The sequence below is a fragment of the Tachyglossus aculeatus genome, chromosome 11, assembly GCF_015852505.1.
Source record: "Tachyglossus aculeatus isolate mTacAcu1 chromosome 11, mTacAcu1.pri, whole genome shotgun sequence".
In the NCBI taxonomy this organism is placed as follows: domain Eukaryota; kingdom Metazoa; phylum Chordata; class Mammalia; order Monotremata; family Tachyglossidae; genus Tachyglossus; species Tachyglossus aculeatus.
Window position 1 is genome coordinate 133,841 of NC_052076.1, and position 19,810 is coordinate 153,650.

General features: G+C 50.1%; 1 protein-coding gene across 1 annotated transcript; it reads right to left on the reverse strand.

Moving 5' to 3' along the window:
* Positions 1-854: 854 nt before the first annotated feature.
* LOC119935131 (cell surface glycoprotein CD200 receptor 2-like) lies at positions 855-18,987 on the reverse strand. The gene is made up of 7 exons (XM_038754774.1): positions 18,906-18,987; positions 13,723-13,863; positions 11,493-11,804; positions 9,798-10,046; positions 9,203-9,311; positions 2,097-2,142; positions 855-1,118 (listed from the first exon to the last, which is right to left on the reverse strand). The coding sequence occupies exons 1-7, from the start codon at positions 18,985-18,987 to the stop codon at positions 855-857; spliced, it is 1,203 nt and encodes a 400-aa protein (XP_038610702.1).
* Between the last annotated feature and the right edge of the window lie 823 nt (positions 18,988-19,810).

The window sequence follows — 19,810 nt, forward strand, 5'->3', positions numbered from 1 at the left end:
AAAATTACTCTCCGCCTCCTTAAAAACTAGACTGTGAGCTCACTGTGGGTAGGGAATGAGACTGTTTATTTTTATATTGTACTCTCCCAAGAGCTTAGTACAGTGCTCTGCACACAGTAAGCACTCAAAAAATATGATCGATTGACTTATTGAAGGCACGTCTCCTCCAAGAGGCCTTCCCTGATTAAGCCCTCTTTTCTTTTTCTTCCACTCCCTTCTGCTCCCTTTCCTCTCAGGCAGCTCCCACCCCCAGCAGCCCCCACCCCTCAGCACTGCCCAAACCTGGGGTGGCTGGAGCATCAGCAGGGGTCCGTGCCTACTCCCAGTGGGTTGGCAGATCCCCTCAGCCGCTGGTGCTGATGTTCAGGGCAGGGATACTTTTGCAAAGTGTCCCAAGCACCCTCTGGGCAGAAGGGGCAAAAAACCCTAACCTGCAATAGCCCCTCCTACAACCCCCAAACCCCTGCCAGGCCCCTGCCAGGCCTGTGGCTGACTGGACTGCCCTGAGTTTATCCCAGCAGGAACCATCCACAGACTTGACCACACCTTTGCTATGGGCAGTCCAGAGAGGTACCAGGCCAGGCCCAGCTCCAGGCCCATGTGCTCACCGACTCGGAGCCCCCGTGACCCTGGTGCCACCAAATAAGGCCAGTGGGCCTGGGAAGCCAAGTCTCTGCCCCTGGCCAGATCCTAACAAGGGCAGCAGCATGCAGAGAGGGCTGCCTCCTTCCTCCAAAGGCTGTGCCCAGGGTCAGTTCCCAGTCATCCCTCCTCGCCTAAACTTCTCAGAGACAGCAGCGACAGGGCGGACTCTAGGCCTGACTAGGCTTCAGGCTCCCGGGGACACAACTCTTCTACTTCAAGTTGAGGTAAATGTGCTCCTCCCTCTGGCAGGAAGCTTCGGTCCAAGCGTTCCCACGGGCACTGCTCTCTGCCCCGGTGTTGAAGTGAATGTGCTCCATCTCCTCCTCGTGGTCCTGGCTGGAAGCTGGGGTCCGAGCTCTTCTGTGGGCACTGCTCTCTGCGCTGGTGTTGAGATAAATGTTCTCCACCTCCTCCTCCTCCTCCTGGTCCTGGCGGGAAGCGCCGGTCAAACCCTGGAGCCCGGGGGCCAGGGGATGGGGTCAGGGAAGGAACCAGGAAACTAGTTGGGGTCACTTTGCTCCTTTGAGCCAAACCCCAACCAGGAACTTTCTCCTCACAATGTCACAGAGGATGGGCCTTAGAGGGAAGGGGCTCATGGTTTCCAGGGGTGCAGGCATGGGGGATGTCCATGGAATGGGACTGTGCAGACTAAGGTGGTGTCTGGAGGGGTGAGGGCACGCAGGATGGAGTGCTCAGGTGGATAGGATGAAAGGGGTGCTCAGGTGGGTGGGACGTGCGGGGTCAGGAGCACTCAGGAGGGACAAAGGGGCATAATAATAGAAAGCAGCGTGGCTTAGTGGGAAGAGCACAGGCTTGGGAGTCAGAGGTCGTGGGTTCTAATCCCAGATCCACCACTTGTCAGCTGTGTGACTTTGGGCAAGTCACTTAACTTCTCTGTGCCTCAGTTACCTCATCTGTAAAATGGAGATTAAGCGATTAGAACAGTGCTTTGCACATAGTAAGCGTTTAACAAATGCCATCATTATAATAAAAATAATAATAATAATGATAGCATTTGTTAAGCGCTTACTATGTGCGAAGCACTGTTCTAAGCGCTGGGGAGGGATACAAGGTAATCAGGTTATCCCACGTGGAGCTCACAGTCTTAATCCCCATTTTACAGATGAGGGAACTGAAGCACAGAGAAGTGAAGTAACTTGCCTAAAGTCACACAGCTGACAAGTGGCAGAGCTGGGACCGATGACCTCTGACTCCCAAGCCCGTGCTCTTTCCACTGAGCCATGCTGCATGGGATGGGGTGCTCAGGAGCAGAGTGGGGGCACAGAGGAACAAGGACAGGCTGGGGCTCAGGTGGGAGGAGGTGGCAGCACAGCCTCGCCCAAGAGCAGCCCACAGCATGTTAGTTGGAATGGAAAAAATCCCTAAACTCCACCCTGGTCCCAAGTGACAGTCAGTGGGGCCCATGCCAGACCCAAGTCTTCACACCTTACCTTTATAGCACCAAAGCTGGCTTCGTGTATCACAAGAGGGAGAGTCCTGTGGGAACAATTAGGCAGCAGTGACCCCAGGCCTCCCCAGCAAACACAGGAGTCATCCCACAACCACCACGGGGCCTCTGCTCCAACTGGCAGAAGGGAAGGACGGGGTGGAGGGGTGCTTCATGGAAGTCCGGGGCTGGCTGCCACCCAACCGTCCCAGTTGTGCCCACAGGCTAAGGGGAGCCTTGCTTGGGGGATGGGGTGGGGCTGACTTCCTGCTCCAAGGTATCCACGTAGTCCTGGGGTTGGCGGGGGTGGGGGGTGGGGGCGGGGAGGGGTGCTCAGTCTCCGCCTCCATTGCCCAGAGCTGCCAATAATAATAATAATAATAATAAGGATGGCATTTGTTAAGCACTTACTATGTGCAAAGCACTGTTCTAAGCGCTGGGGAGGTTACAAGGTGATCAGATTGTCCCACGGGGGGCTCACAGTTTTAATCCCCATTTTACAGATGAGGTAACTGAGGCACAGAGAAGTTAAGTGACTTCCCCAAGGTCACACAGCTGACAGTTGGCGGAGCCGGGATTTGAACCCATGACCTCTGACTCCAAAGCCCGTGCTCTTTCCACTGAGCCACGCTGCTTCTCAATAGGGTCTTGGTTCTGCTAAAGCCCAGGAACGGTATTTACTGTAGGTCTCTGCTGACCCACCGGCGGGTGCTCCAACTGGTTCCCTGGGAGGGCTGGAGCAGAGGTGCGCAGTGCACATACCTCGTACCCCGCAGGGCCCTCTCTGCTCCTCGCAGGCCTCCTGCCTCCCAGAGAGAGAAGGTGGGAGGCTGGGTCCTGCCCCATCCCAGGGCCACCCACTTGGTGGCTGCTGCTTCAGCCCTCTACCTCCAAAGCGGAGAGCAGGGCTGGTGGGCTTATCATAATAATTAAAAAATGGATTTTTTAAAGTCCTTACTATGTGCCAAGCACTGTACTAAGCACTGGGAGTAGATACAAGATAATCAACAGAGTGATCAATTGAAAGCACTGTTTCAACTCTGCCTAAGTGGACAGCACAGCATGGAGCTGGGCAGCAAAGGCAAACCTACTCCCTGTGTCTGTCTCCACCTCTCCATGCCCCCACCCCACCCTGTGCTCTCTCTCTCGGCCTCCCTTTTGGGTCAACCATCATCCCTTCACACCCAGATGCCTCAACACCCCCCGTATATCCCTACATTCTTTCCCCACAACCCTACCCTCCACATTCCCTCGAGTCCCTCCCCTCCTTTCTGTGCTCATCGGGTGGCACTGCTTCTCATGCCCCCTCCCTGCATACACACTTTCTGGGCCTTCTTTCCTCACCCTGTGTATGTCTCCATCTCTGTTCCTCTGTAAACCCCAAACCAATCACATGAAGATGTGGGTGCTGGTGAGTACATGTGCGTGTGGGTGAATTTTGTGTGTGTGTGTGTGCGCACGCACACATGCACCTGTAAAGATAGCCTCCTTTTATACCCAGAGATGTTACTTCTATCCAGGCATGTAGGTGTGGCTGGGTTGACACTCCATTCCCCCGGAAGAGAAGATGAGTATTGTACTTGGCTACTCGAATGTGTTTGCTCCTTTCAGCATCTGCCTTTACTTTCTAATTTGCCCCTGGGTCTCCTATCTTCCTGAACCTTGGGGCAGTGAGAGCAGCCCCTCTCCCAACTGTTGCTCATGGGGCTGGCCTGTCTGTCGCTGCAGTGTCTTCTGGCCTCCCACTCCAGGAGAGCAGCCCCTCTTTTCCTGACACTGACCACCTGCCAGGCTGGGTGATCTGCTGCCACAGTGTCTCCCGGACATTCATTCATTGATTCAATCGTATTTATTGAGTGCTTACTATGTGCAGAACACTGTACTAAGCCCTTGGGAAGTACAAGTTGGCAACATATACAGTCCCTACCCAACAATGAGACATCCACTCCAGAAGAGCAGCCCCTCTCTGCCCACCCCCTGCCAGGCTGGTCTGTCTGCCACCAAGGTGTCTCCCAGCCATCCGTTCCAAGAGAGCAGCCCCTCTCCACCCACCTCCTGCTGGGTTGGTCTGTCACCACTGTGGTGTCTCCCAGTCATTTGCTCCAGAAGAGCAGCCCCTCTCCGCCCACTGCCTGCCAGGCTGGTGTGTTTGCTGCTTCTGTTGCTGCTGCTGCTGATCCTGCTGCTGCTCTCTCCCAACAATCTGCAGCTCTCCCACGCTATTTGAGATTGAGCCTCACTGCATCTCTGAAATGTTGTCCTGCTCTTCTGGCTTGCAGTTTCCCCACTGCATTGGTCATACAGCGAGCCCTCCGTCAGCAAGCTCACAGCAATGCTGACACCATGCAGTCCCAAGATTCCTGCCTCATTTTGTCTCTGTGACCAGGTCCTTTTCCTCCATCATTCAAAACTGAGTTTAAAGCCTGACTCCTCCCAAAAGTCTGAGCTGATTCATCACGAACCCCTTTCCTAATGATAACCACCATTATCTGTTAGACTGGAAACTCCTCGTGGGCAGGGATCATGTCTCCATGATCTCCCAAGCAAGGTGCTCTGAGCACAGTAGGCACTCAATAAATACTACTTATTGATTCCACACAATCCCTCGCCTCTCCCTCCACTTAAAGTTACAATAGAGAAAATGAAGATGAGAGTGCTGACCTAGGTGATGATGCTGAGGATGACAAAGATACCGATTCTGAGGTGACGATAATGATGATGAGGACACTGAGGTGAGTATAATGATGATGAAGAGGCTGAAGTGAAAGAGGGTCATGATGTGGGTTGATGCAGATGATGATCCTGAGATGACCGTGATGAGGAAGAAGATTATGATGATGTTATCGACAAGGCTGAGGCTGACTCCGATCTTCACGTGACAATTTGGCTGAGGTCCAGTGCAGGCCTCATAAAGTAACTTCAGCCTTTGGGGCCCCCATGATTTCAGACTGCACTCGGAGGAAATCCCACCGCCACCATACTGGGGTTGGTGAGGCCCCCAGCATGAAATTCCTGAGAGGGGGGAGGGGGGCTCCGCCAGCTGGAATGGAGGGTGGAGTTGGAGGCCTCAGAGGGCTTTTCTTCAGATCTACCGTGCAGCCAGGTCCTATTGAAGAGCCCAGCTGCTTCGACGGGGAACACAGGCAGCTGCGGGCACGGTACCTGGACTACCCTAGGAAACAGTGGGACCTCAGCCTCGGTCCACTGCTGCAGGACCACATCACAAGACCAGAGGGAAAGGATTTTGTTAGGGAGAGAAAACTGGGTAGGGATAGATGGCCACTTTCATGGTTCTGCGAAAGGATGGAATGGCAAGGGAACAGAACAGTGAAGGGCCTAAAAGACCATCTGGGGATGGAAAAACTGCCACTGGTAGACAGGCTGGACAGATGAGGACTCTTCGGTCCAGAAAGACGGAGGCCAAGAAGTTTGGAAATCCTAAACACTATGGACAGGATGAAAGTGGAATTGTTGCTCTTCACACCCTACAGTCCCTGGATAAGGGGCACCGTTGATGGCAGAAGGAAGTCCTTGTTCACGCATCAGTGGAAACTCACTACAGAAACTTGTTCAGGGACAAAATATCAGGAGGTTCAAAAAAAGGGTGGGAGACATGCACAGGCAAGCGACCTGGAAGAGGTTCGCAGAAGGAAAAGGTACTGATATTAGGCGGTCCAACATGAATGTGAAGATAGATGTTACCAAAGACAACATGTACACAGTTCTGAGGCTGCAGCCATCCCTGTGGAAGATATAATTCTGGGCTGGATGGACGATGGTGCTGAACACAGATGAAAATTGCGTATGTTCTTACTTCTGTTCCGTCTGGGAATTCTAGCCCATGATATACTTATTTTTATCTGAGGTGGAACAACCAGATTTACTAACCACATTCACCTACTTTCCCAACCCTGCCGCTAGCACCAGCCTGAGAAGCTCACAATCTCAATGCGATCCTTAACTCCTCCTTCTTTCAACAGTCAATCCACAGTCAGAACCTGCCAGTTGTTCAGCCAGCGGCAATTTCTGGGTCCACCCCTTCCTCTCCATTTTAACATCCATCACTCCATTCAGAGGCTCCCCATTTTACTTTTAGAATGCTGAATCAGTCTGTTTACCGGTTTCCCTGCCCATAATCTTTCCTCACTTTGATCTAAACAGGCATCTTTAGGGTTACAATCTCCGGGTGATACAATCACCTTGGGGACACAATCTCTAGTATCTCTAGTATCTAGTATCTCTAGTAATCTCTTCACTCATGCATACACTCAATTGCCCCTTCATCAAGCCATAGGTAAATATGCCCTTCCCTCCTCCTTCAGCCTGCCTGGTTCCTCACTGAGAGTAAGTAATTAACAATGAATGGATCTCAGGGTTTGTGCCAGTTTTTTGAGACAAAGAAGGGATCCCTGATCACAAGATCCCTGGAGAAGCCTGTAAATGGAGAACTAGTTGATACAGTTGGCTAGTTAACTGTGTTCTGTTCACAGGAATCATTGGTCAACAAGAACTTCACTGAACTTGAACCATCCAATGCAACATTGCAAGATGTTGAAACAGAAAAAGAAACTGAGGTTTCTCCTCCAGCAGCTAAAACCTTGGGATTAAAAAATCTTGCTTAATTTTCAAGAATGAGAATGCTAATCAAAGAAGAAAAAGAAAGCACTAACGAGAGAGGAGATCAAATGGGCACAGAGGGGTTCAGAAGGAGAGCACCAGTTCCAAAGGGCTTTGAGAAGAAAATAAGAAGATGGCAGCAGTTCTAACTAAATTGAATGAATTCTTCACTTAAGACTGAATAACCTCCACGAAAGTCAGCAGAACAAAGCTCCTGCAGCTCCCTGCAAAGACTCAATAATAATAATAATAATAATGGCATTTATTAAGCACTTACTATGTGCAAAGCACTGTTCTAAGCGCTGGGGAGGTTATAAGGTGATCAGGCTGTCCCACGTGGGGTTCACAGTCTTAATCCCCATTTTACAGATGAGGTCACTGAGGCACAGAGAAGTTAAGTGACTTGCCCAAAGTCACGCAGCTGACAAGTAGCGGAGCCAGGATTTGAACCCATGAGCCCTGACTCCAAAGCCCATGCTCTTTCCACTGAGCCACGCTGCCCACATCCTCCCCCTGGCCTGGAATGCCCTCCCTCCGCACATCCGCCAAACGCTCTCTTCTTCCCTTCAAAGCTCTACTGAGAGCTCACCTCCTCCAGGAGGCCTTCCCAGACTGAGCCCCCTCCTTCCTCTCCACCTCCTCCTTCCCACCCCCCCCGCCTTACCTCCTTCCCCTCCCCACAGAACCTGTATATATGTGCATATGTTTGTACGTATTTATTACTCTATTTATTTATTTTACTTGTTTATTTTACTTATTCTATTTATTTTATTTTGTTAATATGTTTTGTTTTGTAGTCTGTCTCCCCCTTCTAGACTGTGAGCCCACTGTTGGGTAGGGACCATCTCTATATGTTGCCAACTTGTACTTCCCAAGCGCTTAGTACAGTGCTCTGCATACAGTAAGCACTCAATAAATACGACTGAATGAATGAATGAATGACCTCTGACTCCAAAGCCCATGCTCTTTCCACTGAGCCATGCTGCTACTCTATTATATTACAGCCCCTAATTTCCTTAATATTGTAATGCTAAGTTTTGAATTTCTAAGTTAAAAATAAAACAATAGTTTAATGACATGTATCATTAAATACCATCATCACCATCATCATCATGATATATAGCAAATAAGGGAATTTCTTATTACTTTTCCAGATGTCCTAATTTTTTTAGGGTATTTCATTCATTCATTCATTGATGTGCTGGGGTAGATTCAAGCTAATCAAGTTGGACCTAGTCCAAGTTCCACATGGGGCTCACTCTTTATTCCCCATTTTACAGATGAGGTACCTGAGGCCCAGAGAAGTGAACTGACTTGCCCAAGGTCATAAAATAAACAGGTGGTGGAACCAGAATTACAACTCAGGTGCTTCTGATTACCAGGCCTGTGTTCTTTCCACTAGGCTATGCTGCTTCCCGATTTATAATGCGGAAGTGTCTAGGAATACAAGAAGGTTATGTTCCATGAAAATGTGGTTGAATTGTGAATGTTGGTATCATGGGGGGGTTCCATGTGGTTGTGTTGGGGAGGCGGGGTGGGGAGGGAGAAGGGGGTGTGGTAGTGGCATGCCAGTACTTCACTCTGCTGTGTGGATCATACTCTTAAAACATCACTCAGCACACATCTCCCCACTCCTCAACAACCTCCAATGGTTAACCATTTTCCACTGTATCAAGCAGAAATTCCTGATCTTTCGCTCCAGTATCCTCCACGACATCTCTCCAACTTATGTAACGGCCCTCCTCACCTACTATTCCCCCACGGAAATTTTTGTTCTCCACAAGCTCACCTTCTAACTGTCCGTCACTCGTGACTCTCCCAACTTGGTCCCTGCTCTCACAGATACAACTACAAATCTTCCCAAGAAGTATGTTTCCCCAGCTTTAAAGTGCTCTTAAAAACCCACCTCTGCCAGGAAGACTTCCCTGATTATTTTCACACTGTCATCCATGGCACTGTATGAACAAATTTATATTTAAATGGATACTGTAATTTGTTTCTACCTGTCTCCCTCATTGAATTGTAAGCTTCTTGAGGGCAAAAATCATGTCTACTAACTCTAGTGTACTTACCCAAGTTCTTAGAACGTGGGAAGCAGCAGGGCATAGTGGATAGAACACGGGCTTGGGAGTCAGAAGGCTATGGGTTTCTAATACCAGCTCTGCCACTTGTCTGCTGTGTGACCTTGAGCATGTCACTTCACTTCTTTGTGTCTCAGTTACCTCATCTGAAAAATGGGGATTGAGACTGGGAACCCCACATGGGACAAGGAATGTATCCAACCTGATTTGCTTGTATCCACCCTAGTGCTTAGTAGAGTGCCTGACACAGAGTAAGCGCTTAACAAATACCACAATCATAATCATTAGTAGTAGTAGTAGTAGTAGTAGTAGTAGTAGTAGTAGTAGTAGTAGTAGTAGTATGCTCTGCACATAGTAGGTGGTCAATAAACACTAGTGACGATATCAAATCTGTTAGTCAAACAATAATTACCTGCAGCAACCTCTGAGTTTCTGACTTCCAAGAGTTCCCCCGATGATCAAAACTGCCAGGAGCCCAGAGAGGGACAAGAGAAGCGGCAGCAGTTGAGAAGGTCCAGGACCTGGTTCAAAGATGCCACTGAGGTTACAAGACATGCCAGCCAGGGGAGTTAATTCACTGCTCTGAAGACTACACCATCCTTTTTTCTGGTGCCTAAGGCGGAACTACTCATGTCTCAGAATGGGGACCCAGCTTTGCAGGCCAGAGCAGAAAGGACATGAGGCTTTTTGACTGGAAAGAAAAGCCTCGCTCCTCGGCCCCCCACACCATACCTGTCCCCTGCACTGAACCCACTGAAGAGCCGTCATCTCTGGGAATCACCGCGAACCTCTCCCCAAGACCGTGGTCCTGCTGCTCAGAGAAGTGGGGCCCCAGCATCTCCAGAAAGCACACAGAAATTTGGTTTCCCCACATCCCTTTCTCCGCCGGAAGCTTCCTCTTCAATCCCAGTTTGACAAAACACACAGTGAAGAGCTTCTGTGTCCCTTTCTGGCCCCATTCTGCCCTGCCCTGCCCCAGAACCTCTCCCCAAGAGAAGAATCCTTACCTGAGGTCCTGTACATGGACAGAGACCTGTTCCCGGTCACATGGCTCACAGAGCAGACAAGGTCAGACAGGTGGCTGCTGTTCCCCCAGTAGGTACTGACCACCGTCACCGTCCCGTTGCCGTGGGTCCTGTTGGAAGTGCTGTGCTCCCCTGGCGGGACCCAGGATATCTGAGCAGCCGGCTTCCCTGCAGAGGCCTCGCACACAACCTGGCTGTCCTTCCCCACAACCAGCGAGACCATGGGAGGCACTGTAGAGAGGGAAGAAAGGGAAGCCTACAGCCCAGCTCCCTGCCCTGGGGCAATAGGTTTTGGCCCCGGCCAAGGCCAGGGAACCTCACCTCGTCCTCGACTCCAGTGGGTCCATTGCTGGGGAGTGGACAGGGGGTGGCCCTGGATCCACTCCTCACAGCCCACCCCTGCAACCATACCCTTGGGAAACACACGCATGGCGGGCTCACCATCCCATGATAGGGGGCTGTGACCCCCTGAAGACCCATGCACCCAGTCCGGGAGACAGTAAAGGTTTGCTAGTATTTTCTCCCAATCTCCCATCCTAAATTGTATGCTTTCCTCCTAAGTCTTGCTTCTGCTGTCAGGCCAAACCATCCTCATCTCCTCGACATCTGCACCCCCAAATGCCTGGGTATCATCACTTGTTTCCCCATCACCTCGGTCCCACCTGGCAGTTTTTTCAGGCTTGGGGTCCCCTGGGCCCTTTCTTCCCTCTAACAGACCCACAGCCCCAAGAACCCAGACACTGAGCCCTCAAACGAGCAATAGTAATGGCCCCCTGGGTTGCAAAATCTGAAACTGTTCACAGAGGGGCTCAAACAGGGAGGCAGTGAATGGGGTTGAGGGGAAGGAAGCAGGAAGAGGAAATGAATCCCTTCTTTTCTGGAAGAACTAAATATCCTAGAACAGACTGGGTGCTCAGCCTTCCCCTCCTCCCCGAGGGATGATCAGTCACCATGTATGTCTGAGAATGAGGGCCTGCAGTAGCAGGGAACCAACAGTTCTCATTGTGGGGCCTGTTAATAATAATGATGGCATTTATTAAGCACTTACTATGTGCAAAGTACTGTTTTAAGCACTGGGGAGGTTACAAGGCCATCAGGTTGTCCCACGGGGGGCTCACAGTCTTAATCCCTATTTTACAGATGAGGTAACTGAGGCACGGAGAAGTTAAGTGACTTGCCCAAAGTCACACAGCTGGCAATTGGCAGAGCCGGGATTTGAACCCATGACCTCTGACTCCAAAGCCCATGTTCTTTCCACTGAATCACGCTGCTTCTCTGCTAGGCCTGTTGCCCGCTGAGGGACTTTCACGGAAAATTGGAACATTCCTATTCCTCCATGCAGATTTCACCTTTTGCAGCTCCAGGCCTAGGCAGTGAGGGGATGGAGAACTATCATTCTGACATCTCCAAAATAAACAGACAATGTGGATGGGAACATTCACCAGCTCCTGAATTCAGAGCCCACACCCTGCAGGAGTCAGTGATTGGGGAAGAAGGGACAGAACAGGACCAGAATCCAGGCCATTATAGAGGACCCAGGAAGAGCCACAGGGTTCCAGGGGTCCTGCTTTTCAGGTCACCACATGTGGACCCTCCCAACACCAAGTGGAACCCTGGGAGGGTTCAATTTCCAGGGCTATTCTGAATCTACCAACCCTGAGAGAAGCTGTTCCTTACCCAGCACGCTCAGGCAAAATCCGCAGTCAAAATTCCCCTGACTCGTTGCAACATCACAACGATAAAAGCTGTCATCTGTGATTGTCACGGGATCAATCTGCAGGACTGGATTCAGATCGGGTCTCGGTCCCCAGGCCAATCTCACATCAGGAGGTGTGGTAATATGGGCTGTATCATTCCTGTAAGCCATGGTCCAGTTAGCAGTCCTGCTGCAGACAATGGTCCACGAGACCATAATGAGATTCTCCAATGGGACGGAACGACAGGAAAGAGTTGCCTTGGAACCCACCGCTGCCTCCACCAATGTGCAACCTGGACATAGAACAGGAGAACCGTAAAGGTCACTGGGAGGGATCACCATCCTCGAAGATCTTTCTGATGATTTGCCGGGACAGTGCGTCTTGTGGCTGACCCTACCACAGCCACCGTCGACTTCTCACCCGGCAACACCGTGGTCGCCATCCCAGATGGGTCTCCAGCAGAACAAATCCCGGGCCATCCATTTCCCAGTTTCCTGGATCCCTCCACAAATGGAGTAAGAGCTGGCCAGGATGGAACTCAAGCCCTTGGAACGCTTACAACTTGTAGCCCTGGATTAGGACTGGCAGGCCCCAGGGAGCAGGGCTTCACCCTCAACATCTGGGCTCTCCACAGGGCCACCTCCCCTCTTCCACACTGAGTCATATCTGCGACCCTTTCTGCAGGCCCCGGCAGTAGGGGCCCAGGGAGCCAGCTGCTCCCAAATGTGGGACTGACAGGAATCATCCATCTGGGGCCCACAGCATCCGACACTCACCAGGGTCACCTTAGGACCAGGTCCACGTGAGACTAGCGGGTTCCACCCCACTAGCCTTTTCACCCAATCTCTGCAAACTAGTCCCTTGCTCAACCAACAGGTGTACCAACATGCTGAGAGCCACTTCCTCATGCACTCCCTCTTAATCCACTGCCTTCCCTGCCTGAAGTCAGGCCCCTCTGCTGGCTGCTGGCCTATCAACTAGATGATGGCATTCATTCATTCAATCGTATTTATTGAGCGCTTACTGTGTGCAGAGCACTGTACTAAGCGCTTGGGAAGTACAAGTTGGCAACATATAGAGATGGTCCCTACCCAACAGTGGGCTCACAGTCTAGAAGGCGGAGACAGAGAACAAAACAAATCATATTAACAAAATAAAATAAATAGAATAAATATGTACAAATAAAATAAATAAATAAATAAAGTAACAAATACCTACGAACATATATACATATATACAGGTGCTGTGGGGAGGGGAAGGAGGTAAGGCGGTGGGGAGGGGGAGGGGGAGCATCTGCCGGGTACTGGGGTTCCCCTTCCTCCTGCCCACAAGGCTAAGCAGGCCAGGGCCCAGGCTAACCAGTGATCAGGCAGAAATCCCCCTCTGGCAGGCAAAGGGCAAAGGGCAGCCTGGGGTTGGGGGGCTCAGTTGTCAAGGGGTGGAACAGGAGTCTTGCTGTGGACATGAGAGCCCTCCTGGTTACCCAGACGAGTCCTGGCCAAGGGGATGCTGCCCCTCCCTCTATCGTGGCATGGCTAGGAGGCCAGTTTCAAGCTGTGCTGTCCACACTAGGGCCTGTAAGCTCTCTGGAGGCCAGCTGAGAGGAAAGGAAAAACGCTGTGCAGGAATGGACCAGCGTGAGGCCAGGCACATGGTAACAACCAGAAAGCTCTTCCCCTTATCGGGTGAGGAAAAGATCCATTACTGCACCATGGGAACGTTGCTGGGCACGGTCAGGGCGAGGTCTCCACCTGCTGGTTGGGCCTGGCCTCACTTACCTCCGCGAGCTGCCTGATTCCAATCAATCAATCAATCAATCAATCAATCGTATTTATTGAGCGCTTACTGCGTGCAGAGCACTGTACTAAGCGCTTGGGAAGTACAAGTTGGAAACATATAGAGACAGTCCCTACCCAACAGTGGGCTCACAGTCTAGAAGGGGGAGACAGAGAACAAAACCAAACATATTAACAAAATAAAATAAATAGAATAGATATGTACAAGTAAAAGAAATAGAGTAATAAATATGTACAAACATATATACATATATACAGGTGCTGTGGGGAAGGGAAGGAGGTAAGATGGGGGGATGGACTTGGGGGGGGCGAGGGGGAGAGGAAGGAGGGTCCGGCCCGGCCCAGCTGCTTCTAACCCCAGCGGCCCAACCATCCGGCCACCCCACCTGGCTGCTGCCTTCTGGCTGTCCCTACCTTTGTCGAAGTTGCTGCAACCTTCCTGGTCCGGGATGACCTGGCTTCCTGGCTTCCTGGCTTCCTGGTCCGGGATGAGGGCTGGGAGGGTCCATGCCAGAAGTGAAGGCCCAGAGGAATTTGCTGAAGCTGTCAGATCTGCTGTGGAAAAACAGAACCAAGGGACTTTTTTGTGCTCAAAAAACCATGTCGAGTCACCTGTGCTCTGTACGCAGCAAGCTCTCAATAAGTACCACTGACTGCAGTGTTGTCTAGTGGATACAGCACAGGCCTGGAAGTCAGAGGAACCTGGGTTCAATCCCGGCTCCACCACTTGTCTGCTGAGTGACCTTGGGCCAGTCATTTCACTTCCCTGTGCCTCAGTTACCTCATCTGTAAAATGGGGGTTAAGACTGTGAGCCCCGTGTGAGACATGGATTGTGTCCAGCCTGTTTAGCTTGTCTCTACCCCAGCACTCAGTACAGTGCCTGGCACACAGTGAGCGCTTAGCAAATGCCATTTTAAACAAAATAATTGATTCATCGATTGCTTCACTCTTGGGGTAGCTCTACCTGCTTGCAGGGTAACAGTCAAGGGTGAAAACCCCACAGACCCCTTCATGAGAAAGCAGAATAGTTCCCATCATCCACCTGGGGTAGGGACCGATTCCTCTGAACTCCTATGTTACTCTTCAGGTCTTCCTTGACTTGCTCAGTGGCTCTGATCAGCTACATAGAAGACACTCCTTTTTCCTGCTCTGAGCAGCTTTAAAGAAGATGCCACATAAGTAACAATATTGATGGTTAAATAAGAGAGATCACCTAGGATCCCGATGTTGGGAGATTTAATTTCATGTTTGATCCTTGAGTCCTTTGCAACTTTGGGTTCTGGGAGAACCAAGCCCGTTGACTTAGCTTGCAAGGAGTTTTCTGGATCACCAGTGAACTTGAAGAACTTTCTGAAGCAACCTGAAGCAACTTGACCAATATCCCTTGGGGAAAACACAAATTAGCAATGAATTTAGCATTCAACACACTATCAGCAACCCATTCTGGAGACTTCAGTCACAAGTTCAGAGGTCACAAAAGGAGTACTGGGAAGCAAAAGAAGTCCCTAACCGCACCAACCCAGAACTACTCAGAGAAGAGCAACGAGAGATAAACCATGCCGAGCTACACATGCATAGCGTCTGGATGGTGCAGCTTCATGGACCACTCAACATCACAAACACTGAGAACCCAGATCCTGATTCAGCCTGCCAGCCCCAAACCCAAGTTTGTCACCTCACCCTTTTGCCGCATGTGGCACAGTGGAGAATGGACAATAACAGGATCCCCAAACAGCTGCTGTTTGGTGAGCTGTAACGGGAAATCTCTCTAAACCAGGATGGGTCATCGGCCACTCCAGGGAGATTCCAGATATTTGCAGGTGACTCTGTCCTCTCTGCACCCACCAACAGAAATCGATAAGGTCAGTGCACATGGAAGGGTCTCTTGGGAGAGAGAGAAGACCCTCTGTATCTGTGCAACTTTGCCAATCTCACTTGTAATTCCTTCTGTCATCCCTTTGAGATAAGATCGCTGATTGTGCTGGAATAGTAAAATATTCTCCGTACCCTGGATCCCCCAGGGGTGCCATATCTGGCTCCTTGAGCAGTTCCATCAACATCACCTTTGGGCCAGACTCAACTTCCGTCGGCATGACGGGACCACAAGCAGCCAAGTCCTGGAGTCCAGTCGATATCCAATGGTGGAAGCTCTGCTCACCTCAACCCAGTACTCTGGGTGGGATGTGTGGGGAGAACGGATGGCTGTAAGACACCCAGATGGCTGCTCTCTGCAGAGCTGGAAGGAGGCAACTGAAAACTAAGGGACCAAGGAAACAACTAGGAGAGGCAACAAGATACAGCCCCAGATGATATGGCTTCAATGAATTTGTGGAATTTATTTATTTATTTATTGAGGGCTTATTGGCTGCAGAGCACTATAGTAAACACTCCAAAGAGGGCAGCGCAATAGAGTTGGTAGACTTGATCCCTGCCCCCAAGGAGCTTTCAGTTTAGAGAGGGAGACAGACTTTAAAATAAATTAAAGATAGGGGAAATAATTACAGATAATTACATCTGAAAACTGAAAGGCGGCAGCAAAACCCAGACTGACAGGGCAGAGGGCAAAGAGGAAGTGGCTTCTTTTGAGCAGGAGCTCCAAAGACCTCGAGGCAAAAAGGCAACAGGAGATGCAAAGATCAAACGGGACCACCCCACCAACGGAGGTGGAAGCTTGACTGTGTGAATGAGTGAATGAGTGACCGAGTACAGTACACCAAGTACACTGGAGAGGCTGGGACTGCCGGTCTTGTATCGGCCATTTCCGCTGCAAACGCCCAAGAAATTAATTTCACCACCAGTGTCATTATCTCCATGAATGAGGGATGACTGACATATGTTTCCAGGGTGACATATGTTTCTCCACAAGGCAGAAAATAGGTGCTAAAGGAATCATCACTCTGCAGTATTGGCTGGTTACCAATTTCCTCTGGCTACCGTGGGGTTTAACAGCTCCCTTGAACACTTCTGCAATGGAAATTTCACCTGATATTTTTGGTTTCAAAAAACAATCAAAATATTTAACCATTGATAGTCTAACATTTTTTGGAGCACAGCATATTTTTAAAAACTGTGAGAGTATGCATTGAATATCTGGTTCTTTACCTTGGCAAAAGACAGCCTGTTGAGGTTTTCCAAGAAGAGCCCATCTCTGAGCAGCAAAAGCTCAGAAAATTCCCCGGGGAATTTTGAGAGCTATGGAAGTGTTGAAGTGACCGGGCGGGGGCCAGGAGGGATGAACCTGGAGAGACTTTGATTCTGGGGAGACTTTCTGGAGGAAGGTGGGATTTGGCAAAGGGAAGAGTGCATTCTGGGCAGAGAGCATCATGAATGCAGTGGAATCAATCAATCAATCAATCAATCGTATTTATTGAGCGCTTACTGTGTGCAGAGCACTGTACTAAGTGCTTGGGAAGTACAAGTTGGCAACATGTAGAGACAGTCCCTACCCAACAGTGGGCTCACAGTCTAGAAGGGGGAGACAGAGAACAAAACCAAACATATTAACAAAATAAAATAAATAGAATAGATATGTACAAGTAAAATAAATAAATAGAGCAATAAATATGTACAAACATATATACAGGTGCTGTGGGGAAGGGAAGGAGGTAAGACGGGGGGGATAGAGAGGGGGGTGAGGGGGAGAGGAAGGAGGGGGCTCAGTCTGGGAAGGCCTCCTGGAGGAGGTGAGCTTTCAGTAAGGCCTTGAAGGGAGGAACAGAGCTAGCTAGGAACGGGGCTGCCAGGATGCATTCAGAAGACCAAAAGCAGGTTGGCATAGTGATGGTGACTGCACAATGGGGCGAAAAAGGAGACAGTAGAGGCAGCCAGTTGAGCCAGTTTCTAGGGGGTGGGAGCGGTGGAGTGAAAAGGAGAAAAGACGTGCTTGGAAGCATCATTTAGGAGTCCTGTCTGACTGTCTGATTGGTCCTGTCTGACTGCCTGATTGACAGAGGCAGTTTGAGCCCGTGTGGTTTCCAAGAATGGGGACGATCTCTCTATCAGCAGGACCCCTTCTAGAGGCAGGGTGAAGGGTAGACTTGCAGAGGAAGAGGCTGGTGACAGAGACTGGGACAGGAAGCCACCTCTCCTTGTCCAGTTTCGGTCTGAAATGACAGTCATACATGGCTGACATCATTTCTTCATAAAATATGACCAACTGAACATGCCGTTAAGGGAAACAGTCTGGTGGTAGGTGAGCAGAAAGTACCCACCAAAAGTAAACTCTGCCTGCCGGTCACACGGACTGGATGACTTTTACTGATGGGCTCCGGAGACCGGTCAGTGAGGGCAACTGAGAATCAAGACACGTTCAAATGCTTAGTAAATGTTGGGAAGTATTGAAGAAGTAGGCCCAGATTCTTGGGCATACAGAAACTTGAACACAAAAAGTCAAATGGAAAATCACGATATTTATTGCATGTATTTCAAGGGTTTCAAATGGCTTCCTGTCTACGTAATTAATCTTCACACCATCCTGAAGACAAAGGAAGCGGGACCCCTCCAGTTTGGTGAGAGGGCAGTGATGCAGAAAACAGGTAGGTGGTAAGTTTCTTACCCTGTCACTTGCTCAATATTCTTAAGCAAGTTGCATGTCAGATCCAAGAACAGAACCGGGGCTCCTGGCACCCCATCCAGATGCCCCATCCTGACATTCTCCACGAGAACATCCCCGCCAACTCAACCAACACCAAATCAGGGCTGTAGTTTTCTAAATGCCCAGTGATCTCCAAAGGTTTGGCTCAGGGCCCAGGTCAGCTTTCTAAAACATCATCTTCAATGTCTTCCCACCTGCTCCTCGAGGAAGCTTTCCTGATTAACCTCCAGGCAGTCACCTTAAACACTTTTGAAAATAGTGATTCGCAGACAGCTCTTGTATTTTCTTACTGACATTCATCTAGTCATCTTTCTTTAACCTTCCATTACCAATTACATCTTTGTCATTGCTCTTGTTTAAACTATTGGTAAATATTTGTGTCTGTTTCTCTTCCCCGTAAGATTGTAATATCCTTGACGGCAAGGACAGTATCCTTTACTCGTGTTGTACTTTATCAATCACCCAGTTTGGTGCTCTGCTTGCAGTAGGTGCCCAGGATAGTTTTCTGCATATAGTAGGTGCTCAATAAATACTACTGATTGGTTGGGTACATGAAGAATGGAATTCCAGTGGGGAAAGCCTTTCACAGTGAAACTGACATACCCCCTCGCTAATGTCCAACTGTTCATGAGGACCACAAGGAGAACAGGCCACCAAAACCAAGCACCAGCAGCGTGTAACCCATCAAGGCACCCATGGTGGCTTCATTGGCCTGGAACGGCTGCATGAGACAATCCCTCCTGACTGGACCATCTGTCCCAGCAGGCTGAACCTTGCCAGGGCCCAGGAGCCTTGGGTCCCACTGCTCAGTTGGGGACCATTAATCAGACTCTTTATTTCATCTCAAAGAGGAGATCAAAGCTACAGGCACCAGCATGGAGAGAAAAAACGATTCTACAGATCCTATTAAGTTGAATTTTGAAAACTCCCAGTCAATAAATTGGAAGAGAATCATTCGGGTCTCTCTGCCTGCCCCCTGCCTCTCTGTCAACGAGTGCTCACCTTTACTGGCGGCAGCGGTGGCCAACAGGAGAACCGTGATTGCCGTCAGCTCTGGGGCCGGCGACTTCCCCAGGGTGCTCATCTCCAGGCTCTTCTGTGCTTCACTGTCTCCCTTCAGTTTGGCCGGCAGGAGCCCAGGCAATCTGTGCATCCAGGGACTGTGTCTCTCTCCCCCTCGCTCCCTTGCCCACCCACTGCGCTCCAGGTTGGACCGTTCCACTCCAGGTCATCGGAGCCTGCTGCGTCCTGCTCTCCCACCCCCCAACCCTGCCCAGGGCTCCTTCCCTTGCTCTGGCTACTTCTGGCAGATTAGCCACTTGGGCAGGGAGAGGTTTCTCTTTGCAAGCCACCACTGCAACAGGTTTCCTGTCTGCAGGGTTGCGACGAAGCCTGAGGAAGTAGGTTGACTAGGTTTTTGCTTTCCACTCATTGGTTCCCCTTCCAGGTCTCATGAGAACAATGAAACCACACCCTGGACCCCTGAATGTGCAGAGATCAAATAGATATGTGTGCAGATGGGTTTTTTTTAGAATTGTTCTCCTTACTCAGAGAAAATGTTACTGGTGGTAAAATTCACTTACGGGTGTTTGTGAGACTGAAAGGGAAGCAGCGAGGCCTATTGGAAAGAGCCCGGACTTTGGAGTTAGAGGGACCTGGGTTCTAATCCCAGTTCTACCACTTTCTGCTGTGTGACCTTGGACAAGTAACTTCCCTTCACTGTACCTCAGTTCCCTCATCTGCAAAATGGGGATTCAATACCTGTTCTTCCTCCTACTTAGACTGTGAGCCCCATGTGGGACAGGGACTGTGCCCAACCTGACCAACTTCAATCCACCCTAGCACTTATTAGAATGCTTGACACTTGGTAAGCGCTTTAACAAACACAGTTATTTTTATTATGAAAA